Here is a 24457-nt window from a genome sequence, read left to right as displayed (position 1 = left end):
ACAAAAAATGTGAATATCTCGAACAAATATGAACAGCATGAAATGTCAAAAGAGAAGTATGTGTAATTTGAACAATACTATTCCTGTTACTAAATGTTTTGTGCCTTTGTAGATCCCCTGTGATCTGTAACTTGTAATGCGCATGTGTAAATGATAAGCTGACATATAATGTTGTTAAAATTGCACTTATTTTTCTTGAGGTTTAGGTTGGATGATGTTCATGTTATCCACATTTTGTTTTTTGAAGGATACTTTGTAAATGTAAACATTTTCATAATGTAATCTTGCTTTTTTCACCATTATTACTTTACTGGCCCATTTGAGATCATATTAGGCTGGATGTGGCCCCTGAACTAAATTAGTTCGAAACCCCTGCTTTAGATGATTAACAGATAACAAAAATGTAATCAACATTAACTGATGGACAAGAGCCCTCACTTCAACAAAAATAACACCTGTAATATGTAATTTGAAGGAAAAATTATTTTTTATCTGTCTACAGACAGTTGTAGAATTGTGGAAATCCAAGTGGACAAGTCTTTATTGATTCGATACTGGAATATTTATCTAACATTATGATCTATATTAATTGCATTCCATAAATGTAGATAAATATATTGGATTCATTTGCCTGTTTGTCAGGGACGGTTTTTATCCCTTAGCAGAAAAAAAAAAATTGTCAAAAGCTGAACCATATGCAATATTCTTGGTACTGTGCAATACTTGTTTTTTTTTTTTTTTTTTTTTTAATTTAACCAGGAAAAAGATCCCATTGAGATTAGGAACCTCTTTTCCAAGGGAGTCCTGGCCAAGAGACAGCATGAAACACAATACATAGTTACAACATCCAGTTACCTCAAACAGTTACAACAAACAATAATTTACAGGACAATTCAGCCTATGAAAAACATGTGCAAATCATTGTGTTGTTCTCCAGCACTTTGAGTTTGGATTTAAAATCATTCAGGGAAATCAATTCAGAGAGTTTCCAGTCTTTTAGCAACATATTCTATGTGGACAGAGCAGAGCACACAAATGCCCTTTTACCCAGATCTGTACGGGCGAATGGCACAAAGAGGAACAAATGCTCATTCGATCACAGACAATAAGATTCTTGTTATTAAACTACAGATATAGGAAGGCAGTAGCCCAACTATGGCTTTGTAAATGAAGGTGTACCAGTGTCCCAGCCTCCTAGTGGACAGGGCAGGCCAGTCCACTCTGGAATACAACTCACAATGATGTGTCATGGTTTTAGAATTAGTAATAAACCTCAGAGAAGCATGATAGACTGTGTCAATCATGTACAACCAGTGGATTGAAAGGTTGAGTGCATGTGATGGTATAAGTATTTTTATACATTTATTTGTAATAATTTCAGAGGCACTAAACAGTTTCAGAAGAGTTTTTATAAGAATGGTATTTTATGCTTTTCTGCACTGATGCAGCTGTGTACATTTTCATTGTATGTGTGCATTGACAAAGGTACTGAATTGAATGGATTTTACTGGTAATCAGTCATGCATTAAAACTATAGACTGATCATACACCAAACATGTTTCTACTTTATTCAGTTACATTTCTGCTTTAGTGAATTTCTGCTGAAGACCAAATCCAACAAAAAATGTTCATGTCCTACTTAAAATTCATGTAGTATGTTAAAACTAGTTTATTGCTTTGAAAAAAACAACCAAAAAACAGATTAATGACAAAGTTACCATAAATACGTAGTTCAGACTAGAGTAGTTTAGACAGATTAGGAGGTTGAAAGTTGTGTACGTGGGACATAGAAGTCTGTCTGAATAAACATGCAGTATGTGTGGCATACATTTCCATGTCAAAGTCCTCGTCCTGTCTGGTACAAATGTCAACAGCATGTCTAAATAACGCCTTCTCACATTCCCACAAAGGCACAAAATTAAAGGTTATAGGTACAATCTCATAGAGGTCCACACGTGGCACTCCCGCTGACATGCGCTTCTATGTAATGTTAAGGTAAAAAGGGAATTGAAAATCTAAATGCTTTGTGCACAGTTACAGAAGAAACAGAGGAGGCTGATTTAATATTAATAGTTTACCGTTTATGGGTATGGAGAGTGTTAGGCCTATTATCTACTCTACTGTGCATCCAACTGACAGTTCTGAGACAGGAAGCAGTGAATCAAACTTAATGTATTTAAAGCTTTCTGCAGAAATGATCAGAAAAAACAGGTAGACGGCAAAGTTCTAGTGAGGGTAAAAAAGGAAGTCAGCACTCAATAAAAGAGGAGTTAATGTTTCAAAGGCCTATTTCATGAGTGGAATTCCATTTTCTATCACAGATACATTATTACAGCCTCATAGTGTAATTGCTTAGATCATATTTTTGGCCAAATTGTGATGTTCATAATTGTACTCTCCTAACACTGCCACTTCATTTCCAATCATTGGCTACAACCTGAAAAATATGACTCAGGCAATTATGCTATGAGGCTTCTTTATGTGGGATTAACTTACATAAGGATGTTTTTTTGGTAAATCAGTCATTGACCTAACAGTTTAACAGTATGGATTTGTCCAGAGATCCTCACTTTGTTTTAGGGGACTGTTAAAAATTGTTAATGCTTAAGACACAGTAAAAATGTCAAACTACTAGAGTAAGTTTCCAACTCAATTTGTTTTTTCACACAATCAGTTTGGTTTACAAATGAAATAAGAAATTAAGTTATCATAAGACACCAAGTCGAGTAACAGGCATAAAAATTGCAAACATGGATCCAAGTACATCTTTCTTTTTATCATGGAGTTGGTCAAATTAGACACATTCACTTCACCACGAGGCATTACCCACCCTGGAACGAAAACTGGTAATCGAACGCTGGCAAAGAAATCAAATGTCTTTTCCTTCAGACATTCTGAGCTAGGAGAAAAAAATATATCTGCTTAGTTTTCATAAACCATACAAGAGACACACATTTAAAAAAAAAAAAACCCTCATTTTATTCCAATAATACATTTTCAGAACAACAAATGTCAGTGAATTTAAAACACAGGCTTCCTTGACAATAACAAAATTCCAAAATAAAACAAAACCTTGTTGAAACAAGTTAAAAAAAAAAAAAAAAAAGGATGAAAAAATGTTCCCCCCGCAACTTTCCGAAAAAAAAAAAGAAAAGAAAAGAAAAAAGAACAAGTTTAGGTTCTTGGGCACATCAGATTCACTGCAGCTTACAAGTTGTCTACACTGCACAGTTCTGACATGATGATGTACAAATGATAGTAATAAAATCTATACCAACTGTGCTGCTGCTTTTAACCATTCTGTAAAGTATTCCACTGGATGGTATCAACACTGGTCATGAGCATAAAGATGTTCAGGGGTGAAGAGGGGAGGTAGGGATGTTTGTAGGAAACAGTCTTTAAAGAGAAGAGCCTCCAGTTTGCTGTTGGAATACGTCAATCGTGTCCTCGTCCTCCATTTCTAGCTGCAAGTGAAGATGAAATGATATGCGAGTCTTAGTAGTGTAGGAAAAAGATAAAAGCACCACTGTTACAGCCGTTTTTCATAAGTTGTGGAAGTGTTTTTCCTTACATATACTTTTGAGATGTCAGCAGAATAGAGCATGTGCTTCAAACTCAATAAGCTTTCAGGAATTAAAAAAGTGGAATTTTTAATGTGTATACCGTCATATTAAAACAATTACAACTTGGCTTAGGAGTTAATAAAAACAAAAACAAAAAAAAAAGTAGTCTGGAGTAGTTCAGGACTGCTACTGTAGACAATGTTTAAAGTCTGAAGAAGAAGCCTCACCTGCGATGGGGTATCTGTTTCATTGATGGGCTGACCATCAAATCGAAATCTTATTTGCCTCATCGACAGGCCCTGTGTGAACAAACAGAGAAATATTTTTGAGTATTATGGTTTAGCTGTATAAAGTAGAACTCGATTACCCCCGATTTGTGTTGTCTGGAAACCTCTACCCTGTGTTTTTGTCACATAATTGTAAGTAAGTACTCAGGTGACAGAGCCACATTTTTTGATCTTAGAACAAATATCAAGTGTATGTGGAAAGATGAGCAAGACCAGCACAGATTTATTTAACAGTTAAATAGTTTGAGCATCATTTTGGTCTGGCACATTTAAAGTAAGATTGCATAACATATTTGCATCTTTTTATTTCAATGCTAAGGACTTATCCATTTGCTTAGCTTGCCTCAGATGCAAATTTGTTCTATGTCACTTTTGTACCAGAGCACTTCAAATTTGTAAAGATCCCCTTAATGCCCGATTCCACTCTAAGTAATTAATTCCAACTCACTTTATGGGACTTCAGTCATACCATATTTTTTCACAATGGGGATTTCAGATTTTCAAGGCACATTTCATCAAGTTGATTCATGTTAATGTTTCAGTCATTTAACATCATAAAAACTGCTGAACGACAACTGTAATGACCAATAGCAGCCCCGCATCCATCAGGTGTGGGGCTGAATGTCAGTGACGTGACAGGCCAGAGAACATGATGTCCCAGAATCTCTACTGTGCAGACTCTGACTTCAAATTGCTCCAAATACACCCTGACAAGACAGTAGTAATCGTGACTGGTAGATTTTTGCCTTGTTTTTACATAGTAGGAGGCGGTAATGGTGTCCATCTTCATACACAATCTATGATTACATACATAAGTTTGCACCTGAATGTTCATCCTGCATTTGCACTATTGTCTTTGTACTAATTTGTCTACAGACCTTTTTGGTTTTTATACTATTTTCAACATTTTTTCATTATATGCTTTATAAAACTTTCATTCTATAGCAAGTAGGAGCTAAGGATAAACCAGTCAGATTCCACATTTGTGTGCACAACCCTGGCCAAAAAAACAGATTCCAGTTACAAAGGAATTTAATGAGGTTACCAGTAGGGGTGTGCCAATACATCGATTATTAGATTCACCATGATGCAACACGTGACAATTCAATAACAATTTAGAAATGATCAAAAACAATAATTTTTCATAATGACTAAATGACAGATACACAACCACAGTGCGCGGCAGGAAAATTAAAGTGGTGCATGGCAGATACCTTAAGGACCGGACCAGGGGGAACACAGTAAAACCAACTCTGTTTGGCTACAGTTGCAGAGCGTCGGATTCACTCATCGGGTTTAAAAGCTAGCGCTTGGAAGCAGAGCTGTCGTGCTCTGATGCAGACACTGGAGCGCATACAAACTTCCAAACCGAAAGTATTTTGCCTGGAAAGCAGCTCCTGAACTGTACAGTGAGACCAAAACCAAAATAGTGGAATCACTGAAGTAAACATGCAGGATGACTCCAACATGTGATGCATGCTTTGTTTGTGGATTGTGAAATCTTCAGTTTGTTAGGGGATTTATGCTGCTCAGTAAGGATTTTGTTTGGATATAATTTATTATGACTGAATATGCTAGCACTTGTGTTGGTTCAGATTGAATTAGCTGCTCTATACAGTTTTCTACAGAAGCATGTAAGTGGGGAGAGTCTGAGAGTTTGAGTGGGTTCCTGGGGAGCTTTTGCAGGGCCAGAAAAACTAAGTAAGCAATTGTTTTTGTTTTTTTATTAGACTAGTACAAAAATCTGTGAAAACCACTTTTGATTGAAATAAATCTTATTTATTTCTAAAGACACTTTATTTGTTTTCCTAAAAAAAAAAAAAAAAAAAAAAAGTGGACTTCATACCACCAAAGTTCTTGTGTACTGTTAATAGAGAAACAAATATTTTTTGAAAAGTATTGTTTTTCATACAGCAAAAGTTTTGCAGGTAACTGGAAATCTTTACTTGTGAATAAGAGCAGCTTTTGTTGTATATGCCACTGCTACCTTTTTCCTGTTGGATCCCTGGTGGAACATATGTTAGACTATTCAGTGGTTTGACACAAATAAGAGACAATGGAGGTAAATTGGTTGGTTACTTGAATTTATGGATACCTCGTTTAAAAGTATGAAGTAGCCATAGAGTGAGAAAAAAAATCCTGAATGGGGAAAAAAGATGCATCGAAAGTCATTATAATTATTATTGTGTTAATTGCTGATTAATCGAATCATAGCACTCCGAATCGTAAACAAATCAAATCGTGAGGTGCCTTAGATGGCACACCCCTAGTTACAGGTATTGCAGTGAACTTGACAACAGAATGGACTTTGGACTGACAAAGGTTATCGACAAATAACATGTCACACTGATGTGAGAAGCTGATTATTACTCTGTAATATTATATTCCATTAATTTGTATGAGTGAATTTCAGTACACTTAAAGGCTATGAGTTACTGAAATTTGAGTTATTGTATTAACACGACAACTTGAGTTTTTTCTCAACACAAAAATGGACAGTGTATAAATAACAGTACAACAGGCCTTAGGTACTGGCCAAACTGTTACTTTACACATCAATATCATAAATGGTCCATCTCTAGTGATCAGATTTACATTAATTGCAACAGTAATCTCACCTGCCGTTCACAATAAGCTTTCATGAGTTTGCTGAGAGGAGTGTGCCTTTTGATCTTGAACTGCACCACTGATCCATCCTGTCCTGCCACCTTCAGGTTGATGTGCTCATTGTTTTCTGTCTTCACTCCCTCCTGAAAGCGGGAAAGATAACAGTTGACACAAATAAATAAATGAATGAAAATCAGACACCTTTCAGACATAAGGAACTACGGAGGGTTTACTCAAATGCAAACGACGCAAACCATGTAAATGGTTTAACTATACGGTCGGAGTTACGTACAGTAAATACATTGCCCATATAAAGGCAGATGCCCTTAACTGTATATACGTTTTTATATTACGACGGTAAACTACACTATGAAACCGATTAGCACATACCAGTGAACTGATGTAGTGAGTGAACACAGAAGAACGGTCAGATTGACGCAAACTAAAGTTAGCGTTAGCATTTAGCTATCAGATACACAGACAATGGCCTATTACTGTCAGTAATGGCCAACTCCCAAATCGCAGATGGAGACACAGTTATCTGGCATCACCCTCTTCTCCTCTATAAATGACGGCAAATATCTCAAAAACATAAGGTCAGTGTTTGATTTAAGATCCGTTAACTCTGGTAAAATCTAAGTTAACGGTCCGACAATTCATTCTGGCCCACTACTACTGTACGCCGACATCTCCTTAGGATATAACAGCATGTTCGGTTCTTTCCGGGCTTAGCCTAAGTTGCCGTAACACATGAATCAGTATTTAAAAGTAATATGAAACGGATGCTGTGTTAGTCTGTGTAAGGGAGAAACGATATTTCTTTCCTCCATCGGGTCTCCGGCACATTAGCCACGCTAGCTTATCTTGCTAACTTTACCCGCTAGCATGCTATCACGATAGCATTAGACAGAGCCGCTGGTTTTTGTGTCATTACGCGGTCATAAATAAATTGCGAATCCAGGTAGCTTTTCAAGGTGCCGGCTACACGATTAATGCACAAGGAATGGGTACACGTTGTTAGGAACACCGTACAAAAAGTCCACTCCTCACCTTGGGTTTTTCGTCTGCCATGTTTGCTGCTGTGTCTGTGCCTGTACTGCTGCGGCTGCGCAGTGCGCTGTCTGGCGCGCCACTTTCCTTCGGCTGTAGCGCAAACAGCTGCGCCAGATCCACTGAGCACTGTGTGGAAGCATCCTTCACTTTAACCCTTTCATGCATGAATTATGAGAATGTTAATCAAGATTTATTTCTTTATTCCTCTTTAGACATTTAAAAAACAATGAGATTATTTTTTTATAAAGCTATTTTTCATGGAGTTGCAAAAATGTGCATTTAATTTTTAAAGCAACGAAACGTGTATTTACTGATATACTGTGTGAAAACTATGAAATAAAAACATTTAATGCTGCTAATTTGATGTTTTCTCACATTTTAACATACACTGCAAACAAAAAGTTATGGATATTTAAAATTTTTAGGGCTATTTTTTTCAGTTGGGATTTTTGCACAATGCTTTTTACTTTTTTGTGTGTGAATTGAATTGAAACACATTTTTTTTAACAACCAGACATAGTTTTATTTACAAATGGCAAAAATGACAAAAAAGAAAGAAAGAAAGAAATATCCTTAACTTTTTGTTTGTAGTGTACTCTAATACTTGTCACTTCATGGAGATAATATGCCAAAAAAAACTTTTGTTGTTAATTACAGTCTAATAACAATAACAAGGAATTGATTTACACTCAAACATGTTAGATTTGGTTTATCAAGAACAGCAAAGTTACAGTAATGTTATCAGTTGCAGTGTATTGTGTAGGCTGATATGAAACTAAAATAACAAAATCCATAAATATACAAGAAAACAGCTGTAGAATAACTGTCCACTGTAGTGACCACTGTGCATGAAAGGGTTAAGATAATGGAATGAAACACTTAAAGCTATTAAGATTAGCAGGTTTGTAAATTAAAATTGGAGGAATGTGATGTGTGCAAAGACCATTATGCTATAATATGGTTAATGGTAGAAAATTACAATCTTTAAAAGGCTAATTATTTCCTTTTATGCTATGGTAGTTTTAGAAGGCAGCTCTACTTTGACAGTTCACGTCACCCACAACAGTCAATCTTATTTTAGATTAAATTATCTCATTTTTTATTTATACTTTGAATTTATTTGATGATGCAAGGCTATTGTAATGAGCAAATACTCCCTCCCTCCCTCTCACCCACCCACTGGTTGGCCAATATTTTGCCTCTCCTGCTCACTGATACCCTGCCAACCCAGGGATTAATTTTGAGTCTTGACTTTCAATCTTTTTAAAAACTTTTCAAAAATTTGTTTTAAAAAATGCAAAAAAATTGCAAGAAAAGCACATGTAAAGAACATCAGTGAAATTGAAAAAAAAAAATTGGGTATGAGAAAAAGGTTAGACAAGTTTTCTATGCTGAAATTTTCCAAAATTTGTGAGAAATACAATTGAAATTCATCCATCAAATAATTCGCTGGATCTCTCCCAGTGGTAAATAACGTGTGTGAAATTTTTAAACAATCAGGTGAATAGTGTCTGAGTAATGGAATGAACAAATATCTGAAATGGACGCCCTCTGGGGTGGATGGGGGTATACGAACGTTTTCGCATTTGAGTATAGAGACTAAGAAATGAGGCAAAGTTGACACAGATTGTAATACAAATAAAACCATCTTATCTTTATTTATCATGCACAGAAATAACTTTTCAAAAATATGCAATGGCAAGTAAATTTACCAGTCTAAGACAAATAAATAACTTTGTACGAAATATGTAGGGAATCTCCTATATAGCACAAATAGCCTCAGAAAAAAAACACAAATAAGAAGTCACAGTCTTTGATGACCACTTGATAGGTGTAATACTTTGGATTAACCACCATGTTTTTAGTGTTATTAGATTTCCTCAAAACTAAAATAAATACTTTACCAGTTTGATATAGTAAAACTCCCACACGTCTTATATTAATGGATAACTGAGAAAAATATAACCTCCCCGGTAGCTTGTCTCCCAAAATATTGTTTAATACAACGAGCAAGGAGTCCATTGTCACCTAGTCTGTGCTGTCTGTAACTCATGCACCTTTGCAATCTTTACCCATAACAATTAGCATCACACCTGCAAAAGGTCTTGGCTGCTATAGTCTTGCAGTAACTACTTCTCAATATTCCTATTAAAGTTATTTGCATATGTTGCAGGCTGAGCATGTGTCAAGACATGTCATTTATCAGAATCCACCCTGCTGTTGCTACATAATGTTGCATACTATGTGATGTCTTGTCTGAATATTTGGTAACATTAAAGCCTCTTGGTTAGACAACTTCTATGTTGTGTCTCTACTGCGATAGAGAAGGAAGGAACAACACAGCTCTCAACTGCAATACTATAAAACAAATAGATACGATACTTTTCTGCCCAATCATAAATAATATACAGACAATATTACCATTAAAACTGAAAGAATACAAAGCACAATAACAGTGTTCAATAGCAGTCATGAATCATACAGTGTATTTGCATTTTGGTACATTTTAAGTAACTAACTGCTAATGAGCCAATCTGTTTTTGCTTTAATTAGCTACGGTCCAATATCTATTAGGGTAAAATGTTATATACACAAAGTCATTTCCAGATCATGTTCAAATGGTTTTGCTTTTCTGTCTCAACATAGGCTGCTGCTTGATATCAGGACATCCTGATACACAAAAGTACTCTGCAATCAGATCTGATGCCAAAGAGTGACATGTAAGCATTAAAGTAACAGCAAAAAAATATAATAACTTACCACTGCTTCATTTTACCAAACACTGATTTTTCCCATGTGAGCGTCACCCACAATACATTCAACTAATTCAAACCATCTGTTAATGCACTACTCAAACTACTTCTGCCATTGTCACAAGAGTCGAGCTGGGTTTGTGCAACACAACGCCTGCTATTTCAGTGGGTCATCTCATGCAGACATCTCTAAGTTCAATTAAAGTTTGTCAAAACCATTTCTTTGTCCCTTGAGTTGCACAGACGAGCTGATTTTTCTTTAGTGTTAGTTCAGGTACTAGTTGTGGGTAGGGCTATAGAGCTCCCCATCGGTCAGCCGGTGGAAAGTCACTCACCTCGCCCACTTCAGTGTGAGGTGACTCTCCCAGTGTGAATGTCAGCTTATACCTCATCCGGACTTTTTCCTGCAAAATACATACACACAGCTTTCATTAGGATCTTATTTAATCAAGTTGCAGTATGCAAAACAAACTCACATGGTTACTTTTTGAGTTAACAGAACAGAGCATGAAGACTATAAAATGAGTTGAAATAAGTGCTGCATCAATGAGAATGTTAGAAAACAGTCACTTGGCATAAAAAGGCTCCACTGAGCCCTACCTTGAGTGGGTTAGCGAGCAGCATGACCTGTGTGATGGCGGCTGGTGGAAGTATAGGGTTAAAAGGAGCCAGCTCTGTCCCAGAGGGGGGTTGCAATCTCACTTTCATTGTCTGGAGAACAGTGGGAAAAATTGCCAAACTCACATGAATGATGATCTCTCTTTTTGTGATTGCAGGAACCAGCAATGTTCAGTAACAGCGCTAAAAAGGAAATCAACATTTTTTTCCCCACTGGCACTTATTATTGATAAAGTCTTCACTTCAATACAAAACCCCAGTAAATACTTTGGATTGCAATGTAAAGTTTTGTGTTGCATTATACATCGGTTCCAAATACGACGCTCCTTGAATAGTAATAATCTAATCGATCCTCACCTCATATGACCTCTACAGATACTGTTGTATTTATACATTGCTTATGGCTCTCTATGCAGTACCAGCAATAGATTTATTTGTACCTTGGGCACAGCAGCCTGCAAAACAACATTCCTGACAGGCAGAGGGGCTGTGTTTAGCATGGATGCCACCATCACCAGCACATCAGGCCTGCCTGGTGGACAGTCGGTGGCAAAGTGCAGCAGAACACGAACTCCACTTTTATCATAGGCTGTGACAGGAGACATTTTACCTAAAGAAAAGGACACAGAAAAAAAGCACAAGGACTTAAGATGTCAGACCTCAGATACTAGACACATGGGAGTCTCACTGTTTGGAGTCATTTGAGTCAGTTAAAGTTAAGTGCACAAATCAAACACTGGTATACTTTCAATGTTTGCTGTAGTAAGAGTATATTTTCTTGAACATACTGACACAAAAGCATCAGGGAAAATAATGCACAACTCTCCTTCCTCAGTTTTTAAGTTTGACACAGTCACCACTAAGTGGCAGTAATGTACAATGTTCAGATTTGCAACTTCCAGTCACTACTCATATTTATTCTGTCTACAAAACCACTTTTAATTTATCTTCTGTAAAAAATATTACATTCAATGTGGAAAATACTGCAAAATAACATTTTAGCAATGACCTTGATGAGATGACCTGACATACGTTGGTCCAGAGTTTGAGGATATAAAATGTATCTGACAAATGGAATTAGACATTACTTCTTTGCAGTTATCAATTAATCCTGTCAGTAATCTGATTAATTTTGCTGCTATTTATCTTTGTCAGGATACTCTTGTAAAAGACAATTTTAATCTCAATCAGTCTTTCCTGGTGGAAAAAAAATAAAGACACTAATTCACTCAAACCTACTCATTATCCTATTTAATTATCACATCAAATACAATCTGCTGCATTAGATTGCTGATTGGGTGCGTCATTGTCTTCTACATTATTCATTCCTTATTTTAGTGCTGAATGCAAAGATGGACCTTTGAAGAATATAGCCACTTCTTACAAATCTCAATAATTGAGTCTTTCTACTGAAAATTTAAAATGACACTTTTCTATATCGTGTCTAGGGACAAAATGACAAGGAGGGAAATCTATCATACATAAAAAGATAGAATTTGTCCGAGTTTGCTTGTGGCCATCGTGCTGAGCAGAGGAATATAATGTGTTCCACCACAGCTGGGAGAAAAAGTGATTATGAAAAAGCCATCTGTGTCCAGCTCTCAGTGCATTTTATGTTCCAACTCAATCTTTGTGGTGAGTGTAATTGCTATACCATGTCACTTTGATTTAAATGTTGTGATTACCACTTACTGAGTGCTTTAGAGAATTATTCGAATTGCATTTACTGCTAAAAAACAATTCCTGCTACCTCCTTGTAAAAGTTTTTGACAGGAGAATCAGCAGGAGGCTTTTACTATTAATGCAGTTCACAGATGAAGACATTAGTGAAAATAGGTGCTTTTACTTTTCACCGAACTAAATCCGTACACCTCCAGCAGCTTTACACTCAAGACACACAAAGTTTCAAGCCTACTTAAAGGGACTCACTTGGTCTGATGGTCTCCAAAGGGACAAAAACATTGGCCAGAGAAACATCTTGTCCTCTTCCTGGGCTTGTGTGGCTCAGCGGCAGGATGGGGGACAGAGATCGTAACAGAGGGCTGTCATCTGCTTGACTCTTGGCAGCTGAGAGTGGTGACCCATCCCTCTGTCCTTCTCGGACCAGGGGATCAGATGTCTTTGAAGTGACACCAAGACCAGGGGAATGAGTGGCAGCAGGTTTCACATCCTCATCTTTGACCAGCAAGCTGCCAAAATTCATCACACCAGGAGTACTGTGTGCAATAAAAGATTAAAAAAGTTTTCGTCCAAAGACATTTTAAGGTTCCGGGATTTTTTCCAAACACTGAATTGAGTAATTTTTAACAGAAATGCAAAACAAAGTCAGACATCAAATATCAAGGTGCACAGATGTAACATCATTTTTAAGTGCTTAATCTCAAGGTTTTTGCCATCTGCTCTGAGCCACGTTGCTTGGTTACAGTTCTCACCCCAGTTCCTGTTAATGACTGTGGGGGTGAACAAAAGATCCCACTGCATGAAAGGTTAATGAAATCCTGTGAATTTATCTGCCAAGTGAAAACTAGGGGTAGACCCTCTGCAAGTGACAGAGGAATCAATTAATCATCACAATGGGCAGAAGGGACTGTAAACTTGAGCATTCAGACACCCACTCAGGTAAATGTTCCTGAAATTAGGGCAGATATTCTTTTTTCATTCAATCAAGCAAACACAGAATGGATCGACTAGAGATGAATCAGATTTCCTAATGAATTTTACGCATATTATTCACTTTGTTACTTACTTTTTAGGACTACCCAAGTCCAGCTGCGCAAGGTCTGGCAGATTGTGGATGAGAGAAGGCGAGGCAGACTGCGAAGGCCCTGCTGCAGTGGAGATCAGTTGTGGAGGAATATGGGTGGTTGTTGGAACCGTGGATGAGAGAGAGGATGATGTCTTGCAATACGACTGAGGAATGGAACCTTTGGCTGTGTTGGTAAATACTGGACCAAGTAACAGCTGTGGGTTTGTGAATGAAGATGCTGAGACAGACTGTGAGGAAACCGCAAGTGTGGAGAAGATAGAGTCGGGGAGGCTTAAATTAGAGACAGTTGATAATGAATTCACAGTGCTGACCGGGGCATCTTTGATGGAGACGGCATCTGTAAGAAGTGGAGATGTAGAGAATGCCAATGCTGGAGGCAAATTTGGATCAAACAGGTCTACATCCTGGCTGGAATCCTGGCAGACACAATAAAAACAGACAAGGAGGAAGTCATTCACACTCAATAAATATATATATATATATATATATATATATATATATATATATAGATAGATAGATAGATAGATAGATAGATAGATAGATAGATAGATAGATAGATAGATAGATAGATAGATAGATAGATAGATAGATAGATAGAGATATATAGATAGATAGATAGATAGATAGATAGATACATATATATAAATTGCTATCAATTTACAATGTCCTCATACCTGAAAAGATGGTAAATGACTGCTCAGGTTGACATGTGTTGGTGCAGTCGATTTATTTTGATCAGGGATATGTTCACTAAGGCCTGACAATAAAGACAAAAGTAAAAAACATATCTATCATAACTATTAACACGGCATATTTAAAAAAAAAAAAAAAAAAAAAACAATAGCTGAAGTGACATAATTTAATGTCACAACATTGATTTCCATCCTTTTTTGGACACATAACATTGCTGAACCTGGACCTGACCAGCTGAGTCAACTCCAGATCATAAATCTGCCCCCACCGGCTTGTACTGCAGGCATTATGCATGATGGGTAATTACTTCATCACTCTGGAACAGGGTCAATCAGGACTCATCAGACCACATGAACTTATTCCATTGAAACACAGTCCAAGCTTTATGTTTTCTATCAAACTGATGGTTGTTTAAGAAATGAGAAGCTACTAACTCCATCAGTTAAAGATAAAGAAATGTTTGCAGCTTAAAATTTTTAATCACTACAGTAACTGGAATGAAATGGAAGTATCTGAGCTATTTGCTAACTGAAATCCAGGTGGAGACAAATTTTGGCTGGGCTGAATAATATTTGCTGTTATTTGCATTTAGATTTGGTTACAGTGCAATTATTGTGAAGATATTGTGTAATAATGTGTTGATGAGTTTGACGTATAACACTGTCATGAAATGGACAGTTTATTTTTGACATATAATACAGTCATGAAATGGACAGTTTACTTTTGATATGTGAATTATATATAAAACTATATTATGGCATTTGCCATTATTGTTTTGTAGCCCAGACCCCTGTTAGAAAAGCAACACCTGAATTCAACGTGTCTGAATACTTTTGTCCATATAGAGTTTGTGTGCACACTTTGTCCAAAGTTTCATCTTTTACACAGAACTATATCACACTCAGAGTAGTGCAGTGAGAAGTGAGAGGAACAGAACAAACTGATGTCACCACATTTTTATATTGGACTGCCTACACACCTTATGTAATGCTTGCTAAAAACTCACATCTAAAGATGAAATCGCAAAAATGTCACAGCAAAACAGGTGGAAAAAATACAAAATATATGTAGAGGGAAGGGACTGTGTATACCACTACACCACTTACATACTCCTACTATGAGTCATAATTGGTTTTGGTTTTTTTTGCACAACAAAGTGTTTAACCACACATTACCTAAGGACAGCAGCTCCTCATCAAGCAGAGATAGCGCTGCAGAGGGTGTGCTTGGGTTCATGGATTGAAGGTCGGTGGTGGCAAACCCACTCATCAGATCGGCAGTAATTACCAGAGAGGATGTTTGTGGTTGCTGCTCAGGTGAAGCGGTGGTCTGGGTGTCCAAACCGACCAGGTCGATCAGGATTTCTGAGTGATTTGTGCCGCCATGGGTGACTGAGCCTGTCAGACGGAGAAGGACAAGGGCAAAAAACACAGGTCTTTTTTCAGAGTTTCACAACCATTGGCTGTCCAATTAAAGTTCAGTGGGTGGAAACTTTCCAGCACAAAAAAACCCAAAAGAAAATAAAACTAGAAAATCACTCTGAGAGTGCAGACCTTCGTCCAGGCAGATTACCCACCCCCCTGAATCACCACCAGAATTTAATCATTTGTTCCTTGTGCCAGTATCAGCATTTCCTGAAAATTTAACCCAAATCTGTTCATAACTTTTTGAGTTATCTTGCTAACAAACAAACATACAAACAAACAGACAAACCCCAATGAAAACATAACCACTGCCGTTCCTTGGCAGAGGTAAAAATGCCAGAAACTGTTTTGGAACCATTTTCTTGAATTACTTCTTGTGAAATACAGCTCACAATAAATTCATCCAGAAATACTGGAAGAGTTCAAATGCACTAACACCTGCAGCCATCTTGTACATTGAATCACTTTAAAAACCTTCTTACAACCTTGTGAAGAAAGGAATTACACCAGTACTGCAGGAAATGGAACTGAAAGGTTTATTTGAACAATTACTGAAGAGTGTATGTGTCAGCCTAGATGAATAACCCACAGCTTCTGTGCTTTTACTAGGGCTATCAGAACAAAAAGTGCTGAATGCTCTCTATTGAAAACAGAAGCTGGAGCTCTGTTAGAGCAAATACAAAAGTAAATCCTTTCAGTAATTTCATATCCCTTTATCCCTCACAAATGGATTGATATTTCATATAATTATATCATTGTGCCTGTTAATAGGAAAAGAGACTATGAACGTGATCCTACACAAAGGCAACTAGGGATGGAGAGAAAGAGGAGAATACCCACTGTCCTTCATTATCTACAGACAACAGTTGGAGTAGGACAGCTCTGTTAGGTTACCAGATGCTGCATCATTGTGAATGTGAAAACATATTTGACACAGGTAGTATGAGCAGATGATTGTGGTAATTTTTTTACAGACGCAGCCTCAAGGAAAAGTCTAATGCTTTGGGGAGCAAAGATTGGCAGAGGATTACTAGTTTGTCAACAAAAAGGTGAGAAAATATTGAAATGTTAAAACCATATTCATCACAGAAAGATGGAAAGAGATTTGGATATCATCTTCAGTAGTGCATAATTTTAAGTAAAATTATAACATTTGTTTTTGTTTTGCACCTTCAGTTTTGGTCTTGTATCAGCCCTAAATCATATGCCACACTGTGCCATAGCTTGTATGTGTGTGTGGACAAACATACATGTGAATGCATCCAAGTATCTATACAAGGATGTGTTCTGAATGCATTTTACAAGTTCTTCACAAAGTATTTGTCTTTCAGATTTGTTTGGGTTATGAATATTAACTTCAAGCTTATATATTGTTTTTGTATTTGGTTCAATGCTGCAAACTTCCAGTGATGGTCTAGTTGACATTTTTCTGTATTTGTACCTGTTTGTATTTATATTTACTATGTACACGAGTCGAACAACTGATACAGTAGACAGAAACCGGTTTTACACTTTAATTTCAATCCACTGTAGTTTTACCTTGTTTGTGTGATGACTGATGTGCTTCTTCAGTCCCTCCATTAATAGTTTGTCCTTCCACAATCTTCTTGTAAGTATTGATGACATGGGAAAGATCATCACTGGCCTGCAGAATGTCTCCTGAAAGTGCATTTCATGTAGTTCAAACTTTCTTATAAAGCAGCGAAATCCTTAAAGACTAGGGATGGGCATTTCAAGCAGAAATACTAAACAATATTCTCTGGTAATATGTTGCCACTATTTGGGCATATTTCAGCGGAGGTTGCAGTTACATAATAAGGGTTTTGTAGTTATGAGTAAATCCCTGTTTGATAATTGTTCGACTGTCTAACACAGATGATGGGTTAATTATAAGTCAATTGAAGCATGTGCTATACAGCACTTATAGCAGGAGTGGAATAAGCAGGATGAGCAAGTGAAAAAGCAAGCAGAGGTTGCTAAGACTACTGCTGCACAATACTTTGCCCCTCTTGCTCACTGATACCCTGCCTAGTTGGGTATTCATTTTTAATTAAAGATAATTGTAAACTAGATTTAACTAGATTACTGTCCTATCTGGATAGTTCAGTCAATCTAAGACAAACATTATCCTGCCCAGGTCTTAACTTTCAGTTTGATCTCACTCTGCCTGCTGAATTGAGTGAATAGTCTTGCAGAAATTGGTTGGACAAATCCAAAAACTGAAATTCAGCCATTAAACTTGGCACATGGGTGTCAAATTGGACGGTGACTGTCTACAGCTGGTATGATAGGGAACTAAACAAGACCCAATTTTGTTACCCAACACAGTCTGCCTCTAAAAACAGCTGCCTCTTAATAAAATCATGTTGGAAACTTTTCAAAAATAAATTGACTCTACTTGTATATTGATTAAGCTTTATATATTAATCTAGAATGATAACAATCATTAATTAATTTGCTGTGATTGGACAGTGAGTGTAGTCCGGGGTTACTGTATGCATCATGTTCTACGCAACTTTATATATTGACTATTCATGACCCATCCTTATCCAGGACAACATGAAAAAAAAACCCTAATTACCGAGATTGTTGTCGTTGTCCTCCGTTTCCGTAGCCAGCTGCCACACAGTTTGTCTGAGTTTATCACAATCAGTATACAACTCCTAGAAAAACAATTTCAAAGAGACACTCACTCAGAAGTTGTTGAGCCATAGAAATGAAAACAGAAGAAAGTGATGGAAGGAATGTGATAATGAGTTTGCAGACCAACTGAATCTATCAATTAATGCAAACAGACTGAAGGTTATGAAATAAAAACGAACCTTAATGAGTTCCTTGTCTGCGTCAGTGGAGTCCTCACTGCTGAAGTGAACAAGCATCTCATTCAGCAGTTTGACACTATTGTTAACTGCCTCCAGTGTGCTTTTCTGCTTTGTTGCTTTCTGTGCTCTCACCTCATCCTAAGACAAAAAAGTGAGTCACACTCTATTTTTAATGCTACCTGAAAATAGGTGCAGTAATTTGCCATCAATTTGACTTTTGTTTCATATCCTCTCTGCCCTATCTATAACACAATAATCAAACACAGACAAAATGCACTAAAAATGTCTAAAACAAAACTACTAAACTCAGTGCTGGCATCTTCATTTTGTCAGTGACACACCTCTTTGACCATATTTTTGATGAGTCGATTGGCCTCCTGCAGATCTTCAGGCTTTTTGCTCTTCAGAAGCACTGCCAATCTCTGCAGACAGATGACAGAAGCATCAGATAAACTAAAAACTGCAGCCATTTCCCACAGATTAGTCAAATACAATCCATAAAGTCAGTTCCCAGAGCCTGAAAAAACAAAGTTCATCCATAGATCAACTGCAGTCAGCACAGAGTAAACATGCAGTCATGACCTATTCGTGCCACAGTGGAAAACAAAAACAACAAAGCAACTGTCCCAGATAAAAAAAATCTGTTCTATAAATGGGCACTGAGGGTGAGCTTTGAATTTTGGTCAAGAGCTTTCATGCAACAAAAAGTCAAGTTTCCAGTTAACAAAAATATGATAATTTTAAATAAGACAAAAATGTCTTAGTGAATTGTGAAATTTCTGTTTGTATAATTTTACATTAAAGGGGTTACATGTAGTATTGACATTCCAAATACTCAACAGCATGGGGAAGACATATTCCTGAATACACTTACGACTACCAAAACCACCAACAAATCAATGCACGGATTGTATTATTCACTTAATAAAGTTTAAAGCACTTTGTTTACACACTTCTGTATAATGGTATCATCAAGTTTTCTTCTTCAAAGTAAAACTCACAGCCGGTTATTCGGTTAATCACTCAAAATAACACCTAGCCTTATAATCTTCACATGCTGCATCTGCTGATAGTAAACATTATAGCTCCGTTTTTAGACCTAAAAAAGCCACAGTAAAACCACAAATCTCTTCGTTTTTTTTAACGAATTGTGTTGTCAACAGCTGCACCAAAAATCTGTTTGGAATACCATACCATACCAACTTTATTTATAAAGCACTTTAAGAACTTTACAGCAGGCCAAAGTGCCGTACACCAAACATAAAACAAGGGATTAAATAAGTAAATAAAACTAGTGATAACACAGGGTGTTAAGTGGGCTAAGAACAACAAAATACAACCATCATAAAAACAAACACAAATTAAAATCTGTTAAGAACAGCATAAAAAAACCAGACATGTCACTCACTGATTAAAAGCTAATGAGAAAAAGTGCGTTTTTAGATGTGATTTAAAGACACGTACAGACTGAGCCTGTCTAACAACTAAGGGCAACTGGTTCCACAACTTTGGGGCGACAACAGAAAAGGCACGATCCCCACGAAGCTTCTTTTTAGTTTTTGGAACCACAAGCTGCAGCTGATCTGCTGACCTGAGAGCACGAGGAATCATCCAAACAACATCAGAACTGTCACAGTTTAGTTTGAAATGTGGATCAACAAACACTAAATATAGCAAAAATATCGTATAATACCTTTATACCTTCATGAGCTTCATAATAAACTCACCCATGTAGAAGAAATGCTGCAAACTCAGCCTCAAACTCCATTCTTTTCATTTAGAGCTATGTCCAGTGGTGAAAACAACAACGGTGCTTCAAGCTTTTATCACTTTCTTTGACTCTAAATGTTGTTTCTCACTGGTTCTCATCCCTTCTCATCACCTTCTAACACTTTGGTCAAAGGCCTTGTGGTGTTAAGTTTTTCTTTATATTAGAAATGAGCAGAGCGACTCACTACTCCTTCTAGTGATCAATAACTCTGTCAGACCATCTTTTTTAGTTCATATCTCTAGAATTCAATACACTGACATCTATGGCATCTTTAGTCTAAATGCTCTGGTGATAACTTTAGGTATTTATATTTTTTTTTATATTTGAAAGTAGAAAAAGTACATATAGCCCCTTTAAAAAAAAAAAAAGCCTCACTATGTGCCACATAGACAAGATGTTTGTAAATGCAGGCAGTGTTTGTGTCCTATTTTTTTATAGCACCAAAACACAGTAAAATTAGAATTCATTACCAGAGAGGGAACAAAAGATCAAACTAATTTTGACAATGGGCTGCGGTGTTGAAACACCCACATCCCAAAATAATTCTTACCCTGCTTTTCTCCTCGTCATCAAACACAGGATTCTTGGGTCGTGGAGAGGGTGATGGTGTTAATGTTGCATCAAGAGGGATGTCAGGGTCAGTTAAAACAATACCTGAGGTAAATATGAAGCCATTATACTCTTGAAATGACAGTTTTAGGACAATAACACACATAACTTCAAGCACAAGAAACTTAGAAATATGCGTACAGTGTGCTAATTTTAGATTCTTCACATTTATGTTGTGTTATTATTGTAGTGAGTGTCACATTCCAGTAGCAGATTGTAGCTCACCCTGTGTCTTCAGCATTTGATATGCTTCACAGATCTTTGCTTCATCTGGCAGAGAAACAGTCCAACTGTACAACATCTCAATAACTTTTGTCTTTACTCTCTCTGATACTTTCTCTCCCAGGTACTGTTAAAAAAAACAAAACAAAACAAAAAAACATGCACATCTTATAGCAACCAAAAACCATCTCAAATGACAAACATATCACCACAAAGCTGAGTTACTTACTTTTGGTGACACCACTTTGATTAATTCATTTAAAAACCTAAATTTCCCGACTTCATTGTGAAACCGTTGCCCACAATTCTTCATGCAAGCTTCAAGAGTCTTGAAAAGGAAAACAGTTGAAGGTAAATATGTATGAATGGTACAAGGTTACACTGAAGGGCGACAGAGTTACAATGATTGTAAAGTGATTACACGACTGACCGTCAAAGCTTGTATTGCCTCCCATTCCTGAGGAGACTGGATCTTGTGAGCCAAGAGCCGGACTGATATTTGTGGACTGGCATACATGACAGAAACAAGGACCAAGTTAATTACAGCAAAAGCAATAAAATATTTGGCTGATTCTAAAGTTTACATGTAGGGCTGGGTGATGAAACAATAATGATATATAATCGCAAAATAACTTTTCCTTGACAGAAATATAAGAAAAGTTCGATACAATTTCGATAGAATTCATTTGTCCATGTTTTGACAGACATAAGAACAGCCAATCATAATTAAGTAGCGCCGCACCGTACCAATCACACTAGAGCCATGTCAAGTTAGGTTGATGCACACAGCACAGGCATAAGAGCAGCCGCAGTACACACACTAATGTTTGGGCTGCAGCGGGAGGTAGTGAGTGCTCCCTCAGGAGAAAATCTGACCGAGAAATCGCACGACCGGGTTACTGAAAAGTAGGATGCGAACCGTTTTGGTTTCGGCATACAACAGAGGCATAGAAGCCAGGAGTCGGACATTCAAAGCAAGTTAAGTTTCATTTTCGGTTTACACCAGTTACTTCAATTACAGAACACACCCCCCACATATATACTCCCAGCATTGTTTCATGAAGATGGTTTGTTTTGTCTGTGTCCTCTTTTAAAACTCGAAAGCTTTTGCCCGCTAGTCAGACTTTTAGTTTAGTCTTAAATATATGGATCTGTTTTATTTATCTCACACAGTTGTATAATGTTCTTCAGCACGTCGGTCATGTTCAACCTCTGACAGAAAATAAATCATATTTAAATCAAAAATAACCTTCTGATGTCTTCACAACTAACTTATGAGTAATGGAAAATTTAAACTTGACAAAAATAGTGATTTGATTTATATCATGATACATATCAATATCGTCTGATATGGAAAAAATAATCATGATATGACTTTTTTCCATATCACCCAGCCCTTTTTACACGTATTTTCTCGACATTAATATACAGTATTGTGCAAGTCTTTAGCATTGCTGCTTTTGCAGGCTTGTACAGGGTGTGAGTTTTTATTTCTACCAGGAAATACAGAAGAAACATGTTCAAAGTATTGAAACACAATACAGCCCCCCCATAAATAAATAAATAAATAAATAAATTTGAACTTAACAGCCTCTGCAGGTAAAGTCAATATTAGTGTGATTTGGATTCAGTAAATTCTCTCTTTGGTTGATTGTCTGGATATTTTCTTAAATAATCTTGGGTTATGTTACACAGACCATCCAAATGTCCCAGAGGCTTTTATGGTCTTTTCTTTTCTTTTTTTTTTTTTTTTTTAAAGCACAATCAAATGTATGCATTTCTCTGTTTTAGTATTAAAATATGTACAACAGGAATATACAGCAAATATGCAAACAGTGTTAAAAACAACAATGCATTTCAGAAAAAAAAATCTGAAAGAAGCTATTAAGTTCTGTTTTTGAGTGTGTGTTTCAATACTGTGCACTGTATGACAGAAATAATAAGAGCAGAAGTAGAAAAAATAATAATTTGGCTCATTCAGGGGATTAGAACTTTGTTGTTGTTTTTTTAAGTTTCGTGTTTACACAATAAAGACACAGAGGAGCAACTTGAGATGAGTGTGACTCATGGATTTAGAAGAGACAACTATGTGCTGAGTGACTGTGACCATACCCTTCAAGCTCCTTATTGATCTGGTCACAGAATCCCATAATATACTCCCAGTCTTCCTGTCTGTTTGAAGGGTTGGTGGCTTTGTCTGTAAAAGAGCAGGATACAGTGTGATGTAGAGGTATCCCATCAGAGACAAGCTTCCCAATCTCTGAAATACTATAATAAAGGACGAAGCTGTGTGATATAAATTACACATTGGACCCTCCTGTATCAATCTCCCCCACATGTGAGGAAAGTAAAAATAACCCGGCCAATTCTAAGCTTGTTTTGTAATATGATTTCTCTCGGTTAAAGCCCCCAGACATCGTAATGATCCAGTTTGCTGCCTCTGTTACAAGTTTAATCTGGATAAGTTTACGCCTGGGGCTTCATTCACTCTCAATATCAAATGCCGAACACGTACATCACCAGAATTGTCACATTTTTGCAGACATTTCTACATCATTTGCACTAGTCCGAAGCCAAACATCAGAGCTGATTTTAGATAACGACATAGATGAGTTTGACAGCACAGACGATAACACACGATACTTTTTCGACACAGCACTGTCAAGCGACTAAAACTTATGGTTTTGACAACAACGGTTATAAGGCAGGCAAGAAGTCAACTATAATATGAAGACATTTCGTGGAAACAAAGACTTTAATGTGTACTTACTAAGCCAAGACTCCAGTGACTCTCCATCATCCGCCATATTTGTTCTCTGGATCAAACAACGCGTGACTGCTGTTGATGCCTTCAAAACCGTCGGACATATCAGTGTTAGTAATGCTACTTCACGTCCTACTGATATCTCTTGAAACAGTAATGGAAATTATATTGTTCTTCATAGCCGCGACGTCACAGAGCTTTAAAAATAATTGCATGAATGTGTCACTTGACTGCTGTAGTTTCTTTTTTTCTATTTTTGGTTCCTTTAGTCTACTACTGTTGTCTGGCTTGATTTTAACCCTTAAAGACCTAAACAGCCACCAGCATCCAAAAGCAGTCTACTGATCTAAAATGTTTAATAACTTCGGAACCATAAATCCTATCAATACATGTAAATAATTCAAGTAACTCAAGTTTCTCAGGTTTTTATCGTCATCAGATACGATCCATTTGGACATCCAGAGGCTTCATAGTAAACATGGCAACATTCACCAATTCACAAAT

At 36.8% G+C, this 24457-nt stretch overlaps 2 protein-coding genes across 3 annotated transcripts; both read right to left on the bottom strand.

The window, feature by feature from the left end:
* Positions 1–2954: 2954 nt before the first annotated feature.
* Positions 2955–7594, bottom strand: sumo2a (small ubiquitin like modifier 2a). The gene is made up of 4 exons (XM_030149125.1): positions 7508–7594; positions 6469–6600; positions 3791–3862; positions 2955–3464 (listed from the first exon to the last, which is right to left on the bottom strand). Exons 1-4 carry the CDS (start codon positions 7526–7528, stop codon positions 3399–3401), a joined length of 291 nt encoding a protein of 96 aa, XP_030004985.1. The 5' UTR covers positions 7529–7594; the 3' UTR covers positions 2955–3398.
* A 1543-nt stretch (positions 7595–9137) lies between these two features.
* gga3a (golgi associated, gamma adaptin ear containing, ARF binding protein 3a) lies at positions 9138–24015 on the bottom strand. Of its 2 annotated transcripts, none has more exons than XM_030137096.1 (17): positions 23960–24015; positions 23302–23386; positions 21620–21695; positions 21419–21517; positions 21193–21316; positions 20909–21012; positions 18929–19009; positions 18588–18725; positions 18347–18428; positions 17305–17424; positions 15517–15738; positions 14323–14405; positions 13628–14064; positions 12811–13097; positions 11322–11491; positions 10864–10974; positions 9138–10667 (listed from the first exon to the last, which is right to left on the bottom strand). In XM_030137096.1, exons 1-17 carry the CDS (start codon positions 23994–23996, stop codon positions 10557–10559), a joined length of 2367 nt encoding a protein of 788 aa, XP_029992956.1. In that variant the 5' UTR covers positions 23997–24015; the 3' UTR covers positions 9138–10556. The 2 variants fall into 2 exon arrangements, with proteins under 2 accessions (XP_029992956.1, XP_029992964.1); XM_030137104.1 differs by having other exon boundaries at positions 12811–13070.
* Between the last annotated feature and the right edge of the window lie 442 nt (positions 24016–24457).

The sequence above is a fragment of the Sphaeramia orbicularis genome, chromosome 1, assembly GCF_902148855.1.
Source record: "Sphaeramia orbicularis chromosome 1, fSphaOr1.1, whole genome shotgun sequence".
NCBI classification, from domain to species: domain Eukaryota; kingdom Metazoa; phylum Chordata; class Actinopteri; order Kurtiformes; family Apogonidae; genus Sphaeramia; species Sphaeramia orbicularis.
Note: the sequence above shows the minus strand (reverse complement) of the source record. Positions and strands in the feature narration are given on the sequence as shown.

Coding starts and splice junctions, on each gene's coding strand:
- sumo2a (XM_030149125.1), bottom strand. CDS start 7,528: ATGGCAGACGAAAAACCCAAG. Junction 3,863..6,468: donor AAGCTTATTGTGAACGGCAG/GTGAGATTACTG, acceptor TTGTTCACACAG/GGCCTGTCGATGAGGCAAAT. Junction 3,465..3,790: donor AAACAGATACCCCATCGCAG/GTGAGGCTTCTT, acceptor CTTCACTTGCAG/CTAGAAATGGAGGACGAGGA.
- gga3a (XM_030137096.1), bottom strand. CDS start 23,996: ATGGCGGATGATGGAGAGTCACTGGAGTCTTGGCTTA. Junction 21,696..23,301: donor ATCAATAAGGAGCTTGAAGG/GTATGGTCACAG, acceptor CATGTATGCCAG/TCCACAAATATCAGTCCGGC. Junction 18,429..18,587: donor CAGACAAGGAACTCATTAAG/GTTCGTTTTTAT, acceptor TTGTTTTTCTAG/GAGTTGTATACTGATTGTGA.